The following is an 11,443-nucleotide window of genomic DNA, read 5'->3' as shown; positions in this document are numbered from 1 at the left end:
GGTAAAAGTATACCAGGGAAAGGCCACTATTCAGCAGTTGTGGTTATTGTTGACACATGTGAATGTCTTTGATCAAATGTATCTCGCTATTGTTCCATGTTCAGATGTCTAGCATTTGCATTCTGTCCTTATGCTACCTCTCTCTCTTTTTCCGTTTTCCCTCTCGCGAACATCTGTCGGGGAGCCTGTTTTCCAGCTGATGTGTTTTGAGCTCCATTGAGTCTCTCCTGTCAGGAGATTCCCCCTCTCTACCCAAGGAAAGAATGTCTATTGGTGTGCTACAGGCTAGCCCTGCCAATTTTCCATACTGTATATGATAAAGACAAAAAAAGCACAGAAACAGCTAAAAATGTTGGCAGGTTCAGAGACTTGGTATGATCTTTTTTTTTTTTCTTCTTCTTCTTTTTTTTTTTACCTCAGATGCCCTCGGGAACATGTAACTTTGATCCAGCTATCAGTCGATAAGAAGCCCAAACGTTGGTCAGAATAGTTATCATTAGAGTTAATGAGGTTTGTTTTTCTCACCTGTTTTGTTTCCCTTTGGTGAGGTAAGCGGCCTGTCAAAGTGAAATGTGGTGCATCATTGCCTCATTGCAAGTGTAGCATCCAACTCCAAGTTCCAGTTGGCATGTCACTCCTTAGAGGTTCTCTCTCTACCAAGCACCCATCAAAAATATGACTTATTGGCCCTTATTCCATCACAGCTTTAGTATGATTGGCTGCTGGTGTTGCTATTCCATCTCTGATTTGTGTGATTGGTTGCTCTCTGGTGAATATGTTTTTAACCAATTCCGGTGGGGAGACAGTGGGAGCTCAGATGCCGGGTCAAACAGGGTAAAGGCAATTAAAAGGAAGCCGTGGTCATTACATTGTCTCTGTTGTTAATTCTCTCCATTCCCGATCTTCATCAGCTCAGTTCGGTGCCAAGACAATTTCTCAGGTTTGCTAAATCTCATGGGGTTAGTGTGTGTGTGTGTGTGTGTGTGTGTGTGTGTGTGTGTGTGTGTGTGTGTGTGTGTGTGGCTTATTGTAGTGTTATGAGGTGACCATCAGAGCCAAACTTCTGTCAGAGGAGACACTTTTACATCGGATCACAGAGAAACAGATGTGTGTGCTCACATGGTGCAGGTCTGGAATGGACCCACCATACATGAAAACACTGATCTTGGCTGTAAATGTATGGTGCGTTATAGTCAACCATCCCTCAACTAGTGGATGGAAGCCAGGTTTTTGCAGTTGTTTTGAGCTTTTAATACCATACACACAGATATGGCTCTCTTTCAAAATAACCCATGTCAGTGGAATTATTGTAACTCATTCTTTGATCTTTGTCCCATCCCTCCCTCCTCCGTGTTTTATTTTCGTCTTTTCGTTGTTAAAGTTCAGTAAACCTTTTGAGCACATGGCCTTTTTATGATCGTTGGGGGGGTCTCGGGCAAACATCCTAGGAGAGGATAACAAAGTCAAGCTCCAGCTTCCCTTCTCTCTCTTCCCTGTCATCTCCAGACCCGGAGAGAGGACCCAGAAAACAGCCTTGGGGCCTACAGCCAAACAGGCACCTCAATGGACACCTATGGGCCAGAGGAAGGGAACAATAGTCTACTCACTTGAATGTTTATTGGCAGAAGCGAGGACACAAACTCGTTCTCAATTGTTAGGAACACGACACCTCGCGTCCTCTTCTTCATCGTCCACCCATGGCCTACTGAAAATGCTTTGAAGAAGATCTAGACCTCCTCCCCTTATATATTCTCCTACAGTGCTTTTTGAGGACAAAGCGAGTGGAGGATGCAGGGAGAGGACACGAGGAGTCGTGCAACTAAGAACTGAGGGAGGGTGGTCCTCTTGCTGACAGTTTTTAAAAACACAGCCACAAATAAAGCCTCAGAAAGCAGGTGGACTCCTCTCTACTCCCAGTGGGCTTATGAAATATGATGATTTGATTGGCTCTTCCTAAAATCCTACTAGCTTTCAATGCTGTTGTCTGATACAGGTGCACAGTGCAGTCTGAAGTGAGGATGAAAGCAGACATTTCATCAGCCATTCTATTCTATTCTATCCTATTTTATTTTATTTTACTCCATTGCCCACTTCAGGTGCATGGGCGGGTCCTCATGACATAAGGAAATGCTCACTCTGACAGGAAGTACAGTCTAGTGCACATGCCAGCTCCACAACTTAGGAACCTTTATGATATCCTGTCTTTGAGCGTCTTCCAAATCTCCCTATTTTAATTTTTCTTCCTATTTGTTTTTTTTTTTTATACAAAAACTGTTTTCTCCCCCCTAACATCCTGCGGCCCCAGCCAAGGAGGATCTGCTGACTCTCACCAAAGGACCCAAAGAGGCGGCCAAATCCTGCCTGAAAAACATCTCCATCCTCTTGATTTAATCCAAGGGGCTTATTTCTCAGGCGAAATTGCCAAGATGAATAATACCAAGAAAGAGAGGGAAGCTCCAGAGATGAGGGCCAAGAAAGAGAGAAAGAGAACGGACGGAAGGGGACGGACACACACACACACACACACACACACACACACACACACACACACACACACACACACACACACACACACACACACACACTTCTCCATACTTGAGCCATTGATTTCAATTCCACAACGTTGAATGTTCAGTAATGTGACATACTCGTCTTTGACATCAAAAGTAATAATACTCACTTACCACTGATTTACAGGCCAGACGAATGTAAACTGATACAGAAGTGATGTTTTATGTATATACATTTCACTGTGACCTTGCATGCTTTTCTAGTCATAATACATTTCATAGATGCAGTGATCCATTAGATCCATGTCCTCAATATGAATACAGTTTGGCACTGAGTTTTCGTATTTCATTTTTCCTCTCTTTTCGTTTTAAAGCCGACAAGGGTGAGAAGCGTCATTTTCATGAAGGAGTCAATTGATCTCAGTGTGGATTTGTCAAGCTTGGATAGAACCCACAAAAACCCAAATGAACTCTGGTCTGCAGGGATTTATCATGCTCCCTGCTGAAATGATCCATCGTTTGGAATTTTATTTCACTGCTGTGTTTTGAAACTGCCGGTTACATAACTACTTTACTGAGAAGAGCTCTCTCTCTCTCTCACTCACAGCTTTTCCAGGTCTGATTATTGTCCATGGGGAAGTCAACAACAACATCAACAGAGGTTTGAGAGACCAGGGAGAGGTGATGAAGTCTGCCTTCTCTCCCCAACTCTTTGTGGTCCTTCGCCTGTGCTTAGAGACGTCAGAACCCATGATAAATGATCCTATGTAGGGAAAAGAGGCATCTAGCCAGTCCCCTAAGCACAGTGGCAGCCCTCCATATGCTCCAGCCTGGCCTGGTCCTTGACTCTCCACGCCAGGCTCCCATACCCCAGACTAGAGCTCCATCTCTGGGCACTCAGAGTCAGGGCTTGTTGCCCAAACGGGTGCCCTGTATTCAACTCCACCCTTCTCCATGCCAGGAACACTGGAGTGGCAGTGCTGGAAACTCTTATGGTTGACACTTTTGTTGACACTCGTTTAAGAACTATTTTCCACTTACAGCGAGCTCATGGCACATACTGTAGGCTGGTAGAGGACATAAGTCCTCTGTGTTAGTTCGAGGCAAATGTGGCCACCTTTGCGGACAAAGGCACCAAGGCCATGGAAAGCAAAAAGGTGCTTCTGTTATTACCTGGTTTACTACAAGGTTGGAAAACACATGAGACCATGGACTGGCCTTGGTCTTTGCAGGGTGGGCTGTCCAATAGCTTGATGTCTTTCTCATCCTTCAACACCGTCCTGTCTCCTCTCACCTCTCTCCAAGGTGTTCACTGTGGAGTGGTTGACAAGTCAGCTCTGTGAGCTTCAAGAATCCTGCCTTCAATGAGTTCAACTCGTTGACTGTTGACATTCACAGCTTGCTTTGTTGAAGGTATCCACTGAACAAATAAGCATGTAACTGTGATGTGTCTGCTACACATCAGTCATGGACAAGGCGAGTGTTCCCACTTGAAGTGCTTTGAGAACTTGGGAGTCACACAAAATGAAATTTGAGCCACTGTTATGATTGTATTGAACAGCAAGTACACATGAACATCCAAGAACATAATGGAAGGTTTCTATTCAGTGTCCTTAAATCCATTCCGACAAGAAAACTGCAATATTTCAGCACAACTATTATGGGACATTATTTTTGGAGTTGGTATTTTTTCTCACTCAACCACCCCATACCCCCTACTCAAAACCCTCAACCCCATCCCTCTCTGTCCTTAGAATGTGGAAAACAATAATCATGTTATGCAAAGAAAACACGACTGTCTGCTGAATCCTAACCCATAAATTGGCTGCAGTATGGCGGACACAGCATGGGTTGGGCACACACAACTTCACTCATGTCTTGACAATGAAAATAACATTCTGAAATGAAGCCACATGTGAGTCTCATAGCACACTGCCATGCATCCGCTTACAGCCCACCGCACCAAAAGTGGACCTCATATTAATTTCCGATGTGGTCAGATGTCAAAGTGTGTGTGTGTGTGTGGACCTTGGGTTACAGAAAAAAAACCAGATAGGGCAGGACACAGAGTGTACCTCTCCTCAGAGGATGGAACTAATCCAGAAAAGGTCTAGAGAGAGAGAGATGGGGGGGGGGGGGGGGGTGGACAGTAGCCGAGCTAGCAGGGAGGAGCAGCTAATCTGGAGATGGAGAGAGAGAGAGAGCACACGCTCCAAAGCTCCAAAAGCAACAGGCTTTCTATTTCTCTTATTTTCCTGCTACTCAATGTCTGGAGAGCCGGAGGAAAATAGAGCCATCCTAATTATGATCCTATGAAATCAAGGTCCTCTGTTAAAACGTTGAAATGACACCTATATACCCCCTGGATGACAGGATTTACTTTGGATGTTGATGATTTAAAAAGGCAAATTATTCCAGTATAAGTTTCAAGACTCATTACCGTTTTAAATGCTGTTATATGCAGACTGGGGTGGAATGATAGAGGTGCAATCAAGAGAGTGCATGGACAACGTGTGTGTGAGAGAGAGAGAAAGAGAGAAAGAAGGAGTGTGTGTTCATTTTCTGTCACGATGCGCATGGTGGTCCCCATGGTAAGGGTCTCTCTTTCTCTCTCGCATCCTGGACAGATGTTTTTTCTGGAAAAAAGCCTGTCCTGTAAGTTTGAAGTCCAAGAAACTCAGTAGAATTAGAGAGAGATGAGGGGTGGTCGAGGTTGAATACTGAGCTATTTTCCTCTCACTTCTTCCGAAGGTTAAAGAAAACTGTAACTTGACAGAGTCCCCACTCGTCTTTACGACTTGTGGTAGAAGGAAATGATTTTTGGCGCACCCCGAATTTAACAGGGGAAAACTAGGCCACACCAAGACGTGCCATCATTTTATACTACAGAAGGACTACTGCGAAATGTTTAAGAACGGGACGGAAAAAATGCTACATGTTTCCCCCAACTCAAATGATCCAGGCTATTCAAGAAGTGATGATGTATCGAAATAGGCTCTCAAAAGGTGCCGAAAGATCCATCCCATTGAGTACATCAACAGTTTTCTTACAAGGTAGGCTAGTTGACATCTCGGTCCTGGATCTTTTACACTCACACTCCAGTAAGTGTTTCAGAAGCACGTGTGTATAAGCATGTATCTGAAACTCTGAAACTGGATGGTGGGTTTCCCCTTGCAGTGACCATTGGCTGACCAATCAACAAGGAAGTCTCTACAAGGAATACAAAGGGCCCTCCAATGTGTGGGTGGGGCAGTTGTGGCTGATGTCCCTATTGGCCAGCTGGTGGGTCCCATAATCGTTGACAGAGGGGAGGATTGGCTGACGGGAGATAAACAGCTGGGAGTGATTAGGTCAGACACTGTAAACTTGTCCTTGAAAGACATTTTTTTTCGAAAGGGAAAGTTTTCTTCTCGAACACACGCACACACGCACGCTTTCTCAAAGAAAAGATTGTAGTTGACATGATCAAAGCTCCTTGTATATACACTCACCGAACACTTTATTAGGAACACTATACTAATACTTTGCTCTCAAAACAGCCTCAATTCTTCATGGCATTGAATCCACAAGATGTTGGAAACATTCCTTTGAGATTCTGGTCCATGATGACATGATTGCATCACACAATTCCTCCAGATTTTTCAGGTGCACTTTCAAGCTGTGAATCTCCCGTTCTACCACATCCCAAAGGTGTTCTATTGGATTCAGATCCGGTGACTGGGAAGGCCACTGAAGAACACTGAACTCATTGTCATGTTCATGAAACCAGTTTGAGACTTTTGCTTTGTGACATGGTGCATTATCATGCTGGAAGTAGCCATTAGAAGATGGGTAAATTATGGCCATGAAGGGATGCACATGGTCAGCAACAATACTCAAATAGGCTGTGGCATTCAAACGATGATTGGTATTAACGGGCCCAAAGTGTGCCAAGAAAACATTCCCCACACCATTACACCACCTCCACCATGAGAACGTGTACAGGCGTTCCTGATAAAGTGTTAGGTGAGTGTATATCTCACTTCAATGGAAAGTACTGTAGTCTGATCAAATGATGAATGGTCTGGGAGCGGAGGTTAGACAAACAGGGAATCATGAAACAAAGGTTGAGAAACATTGTTCCCATGAAATCTGTCCAGATATGAGTGCCACTGGGACAGCAAGGAATCTAATACTGCACAGATGGCAAGAGCATCTTAGCCGAGTACGGGAGGTTCAGTAGACTTTATATTGATGCAGAGTGGAACCTGGGTGTACTACAGGGTGTGAAGAAAGAGAGGTGATTATATGACGCATGAAAGCTAAATAGGAATATAATATTGACATGACGATATATGAGATTTAGATTAGCTTTGTCTCACACCGGCCACGATGATGGACAACACCAATCTTAGATCAGAGGCTGGCTAAAAAAATAATAATTCTTATAGGAAAGGTCGGAGTCGTTACCGTCAATGCCAAAGATTTTCAGATCAGCCACTATCTTCATGGGAGTTGCAAGTCATGTCTGTGCTTTAATTCTCCATACTTTATCAGACAGATATGTCAAAGATATTAAAATATACATACATCTGCTTTTCAACAAGTAAGCCTATGAAGATTTCTTAGAAAGAAGATGGGAGACAGGCCAATGCACTTTGTTTGAGTAAGGTGCATTCATTTCAAATTGACATACAGCGCCACCCCTTGGTGAAAAATACTAATTACAGATGCCATGGTTTTACACGAGGGAGCAAAGCATAAGAAAGAGTGTGCAAAAAGACTTGATTGTGTCAACTCATCTTTTCCAGAATGACACAATTAAACAAACTGTCCACTTTAACAACAAGTATGCCCTATTATGACAACATCCTCATCATCACCTCTCCCAAGTCAGTGCTGATGAACAACGCTGTCAAAGTGAAGGAGAGCAGAGTCAGCAAAGGGAAATGATGGGTTGCACCAGATGCAAGTTTTATGATTAATAAAAAGTTAATTGTTTCCATGTGGATTAGTCAGGGCCCTTCCAACAATATGAATATGAAGTTTCCAACCATACTGTCCTGCCATGAGATTATCAATCATGGGGAGGGGAAGCTACAGAAGCCAAGAGGCGTTTCTCAAAGCTGCTGAGTGAGTGTGAGTTAAAACAAAACAACAAGTATCTCCAACCCACTGAACATAAGTCATATTCCACGCTTCCAAATTTTCCTTTCAAAATCATATCACACCCTGCCTCCTTTCTACTTCTTTCTCACACGTTGGACTTCCCTTCAGTTGTTTTTTCTACCCACCTGTTGGCTATTCTAAATATAAACAAAACACTGTAGTCGTCTGACATTGGGTAGTTGTGTCAACTGAATAATGACCTAGCTATTACATTGTGCACACGCATGAAGTGACACTGACATTCACACAAAAAAACAAAGCAAGCAAATGCAATTTAAATCATATAATTTATTATTATACATCAAACACATTTCGTTTTCTGATTGTGGTGTTATATATGCTGACAAACACACAGCTTTGCAGACTGAGTATGCTCACTGGACGTCTGACACCTACATGACGCGGCAGCCATATTCATTTGAGTATGAGGGTGCACCTCGTTGTGAGAGGTGGCCATTTTGTGCGCTCTGGGGGGGTAAGGTTTGGGGCGGGGGGGGGGGGGGGGGCGTGTCCCATGGATCATAGTCTCTACTTTTTGGCCGACTGGAGGCGTTCACTCACGTTCTCCCAGTTGATGACATTCCAAATGGCTTTGACGTAGTCTGGACGGACGTTCTTGTATTGGAGATAGTATGCATGTTCCCAAACATCAATGCCAAGGAGGGGAACAAGGCCTAAGGAGGAAAGGGGAAAAAATACTTTAAAAAAGGGGTTAGTTTACACAAAATCCATGTGTATTTCTGGTCAATCCATAATGCTTACCGTCTTGAACTATCATTTCACGCGCAGCAGCATCAAAGCTACTGAAACGCGAGGTCTGTTTACCTTCTAAAAAAAGTCTCATACTGCGTTACAACGTCAGACTGTTTTTGCACTTTGACCCCGCTCTACTATGCCAGTGATTCCCAGAGAGCAGCACATGCCAGCTCTAGCGCTGCTCCACAGAAGGACCTCGCGTGGGAGGGAGAGGGGAATCGACAGTAGGAATTGACTCAAACGAACATCAGGACTGATGAGGGCATTCAATGCAAGATATATTGACTCAGAGATGGTTCTAAAACGCGACTCTTGTGAATGTGTCAACTATTGACTAAGGAAAACAAATCTGCTGGATTACACAGTAAAAATTGCGCTTTAAGTAGCCGTTTTTGTTCAGCTTTGTCATATTATTTGGAAGAGCTTTGCCGTCCTTGAATACAAGGCCATCCTGGCTCTATCAGGAGAAGTGTGCTAATATGCTTTACTCATATCGACTCTTTCAGTTCAGTGGTGACGAAGTGGTGAAGAAGAACAAGAGTGTCCTCTTTTACTGCATCCTCACTGATCTAAAATGTCTCTATGGAGGTAATTTCACAGTAAGGGGACTGTGCTACTCACCGGTGGTTCCCTGCAGGGGGTCCTGGTTGGGGCAGGCTGCGATGCAAAGCTTACCACTCTCCTTGTTCAAGCCCAGCCAGCCCCAGCCTGAGCCCTGGACGGCTACGGTGGCGGTGGACATCCTCTCCTTCATCTTCTGGAAGGAGCCAAAGTCACGTTTAATGGCCTCCATCAGCTCCCCTGCAGCAGGAAGAACAAACACAAACAGAGGAAGACTAATGAGCTGCATTCAAAACCGCAGTGTTTTAACCAAATGCTTTTGCTTCTGCAAAGTAGTGCACTACAAAGGACCTCTAGATTTTTTTAAATAAAAAAAAAAAGGGATGGATTGAGATGTGTAAAGGGGGTCAGGTAAGTGTGTGACACTGCTGTTTAAGACTAAGACTGAAACACAACTCTAACTGGGCTCACCCTGTGGTTCCCCACCCCCGTTTGGGGAGAGGTTTGTCCAGAAGATGGTGTGGTTGATGTGACCTCCTCCATTGAACCTCAGGGCAGGCTGGAGGGCAACCTGTGCTGTCACATCACCTGGAATACAGACGCAAGGAAGATATCAGCTACAAACTATAAGTGTACAGGTATGCGTGTGTGTCTATAGGACTGACTGACATTGAAGAAAAAGAGAGAATGCAGACAACAACGACAACTAAAATGGAATGTTCAGGCAATGACAAGAGACACGTGGACATGTCTGATGTGCCTTCCACTGTTTTTGTTTCATCAGTGTGAGGTTTATCATCCCTTTCTCAGGAAATGACTTAAACATTGAAGCAGGCTTCATTCTTACCCTTGGCCAGTGCCTCCTGGTACTTCTCCTCTGTGGCGTTCAGGTTGTTGACATAGGTGGCGTGGTGCTTGCTGTGATGAAGCTGCATGATCTCTGCATTGATGTGGGGTTCGAGCGCTCCGTAGTCGTAGCTTAGGTCAGGGAGAGAGTGCTTCTGCCTTGCTGCCACTGTGCCCAAGGCTGGGCTCAGGGAGGCAGCGCACCTGATACACAAGACAACGAACATGTCTCACTGTGTCCACTTGACAGAATGACAGCGGTTAGCATTCTCCTGTGTGCTACTGCATGTAACACAGTGTTAAAGTTGACAAAATAACAAAATATGAAGAAAAAAAAAAAGACAATAGCCTGCTAAAAAGCCCAAGGCAGGAAAGAACAGTGGTCACTTTCAAGAAAGCTTCAAATAATACTGGTTGCTGTAAAATGCTTTCAATCATTAATCTGTATTAATCTTACACAATTGCTTGAATGCATTGCGAAATCCTGGGACGAGGGAACATTTCACATTTGTGGAAGAAACTTTGTGGTCAGGCAGCTAAGGACACAATCCTGTAGCTAAATGATGGCTAATAGCCATTGCACTGCATTGCATCACCCTATGAGCTGTAGTTTGGTGAGTTCAAAAAAAAAAGCCAAGTGTCCCAAAAATGCATATGAACATTTGATCTCAGCCCTAAGTCAACCAATTCATTATTGTCAAGCATGTAGTGCACAGCTAAATGCAATTTACTAGTCACTCATTGTGGGGAACTGTTTCTACTCACCAAGACAATTCATTGGCCTTTATGAGACTTGTAGGCCTAAATATATGCAAGCTAGTAATACCGAGCCACTGTATTTTATGGGTGTTCCTGCATTGGATGACGGACATGGCTTTATATTCAATTTGAATGTATCCACGTTAGCTGCTAGCTGATTTAGCTAGGCATCCCAAAGTCTCACCGTGGCGTTCGCTACAGTCCACCATGTCAATCCTATAGTAATACGTGTGTCTGTTGTCGCCAGTGTATAATGATAGTGCGTTACCTGCGGACTTGACCAACTCTGCTTAGCATGCTCATGTTCTCGTTCACCAAACAGCACAGTCTGATGCACACCGTTCAGGACTGCCCTTGAAAACGTTCACCGTCAACTTGACAGGGACCGTACCGTTCTAAAATACGTGGGTGCGTCATCACGTCACGATTTTGGAAAACTTGTGACAAACACATGCCACACACACCATACCCATGTTTTATTCGTAAAATAAATGGTGAATTATTTATAGTGCAATCATGATGAGGTATAGAGGATGTGTTGTTGTTTTGTTTTTTAAAAGAGTTATATCACGTTATTCCCGTTCTGTCATAGTTCCACCCACCCCCATTTTGGTTGGTTGGTTCCGCATGGCCTTTAGAAATCCTTAAGAATACTTCAAACAACAGAGACAAAGTAAATGCACATTAAAGTAGATGTATTGTATCACTGTCATACATATATAGTGGCACTCATTTTCAACTTGTGTCCAAATGTGTTCAAAAATGTGAGAATTATACATTGTAATTCATTATCTGTTGCTTCATAAATATGACACCTGGCACTCCTGTACATCAGCTATGTGTCATATTTCTGAAGCAATAGA

General features: G+C 43.8%; 1 protein-coding gene across 2 annotated transcripts; it reads right to left on the bottom strand.

Annotated features, from left to right (window-relative positions):
- Positions 1–7,926: 7,926 nt before the first annotated feature.
- On the bottom strand, positions 7,927–10,966 carry sod2 (superoxide dismutase 2, mitochondrial). 2 transcript variants are annotated; one of them, XM_083688452.1, is made up of 5 exons: positions 10,849–10,966; positions 9,823–10,025; positions 9,447–9,563; positions 9,036–9,215; positions 7,927–8,332 (listed from the first exon to the last, which is right to left on the bottom strand). In XM_083688452.1, the coding sequence occupies exons 1-5, from the start codon at positions 10,881–10,883 to the stop codon at positions 8,187–8,189; spliced, it is 681 nt and encodes a 226-aa protein (XP_083544578.1). In that variant the 5' UTR covers positions 10,884–10,966; the 3' UTR covers positions 7,927–8,186. The 2 variants fall into 2 exon arrangements, with proteins under 2 accessions (XP_083544578.1, XP_083544577.1); XM_083688451.1 differs by lacking the exon at positions 10,849–10,966 and adding an exon at positions 10,587–10,823.
- Positions 10,967–11,443: the final 477 nt, after the last annotated feature.

The sequence above is a fragment of the Argentina silus genome, assembly GCF_951799395.1.
Source record: "Argentina silus genome assembly, chromosome: 17".
Taxonomy (NCBI): Eukaryota; Metazoa; Chordata; class Actinopteri; order Argentiniformes; family Argentinidae; genus Argentina; species Argentina silus.
The sequence above is the reverse complement of the archived record's forward strand: the minus strand, read 5'-3'. Positions and strand labels throughout refer to the sequence as shown.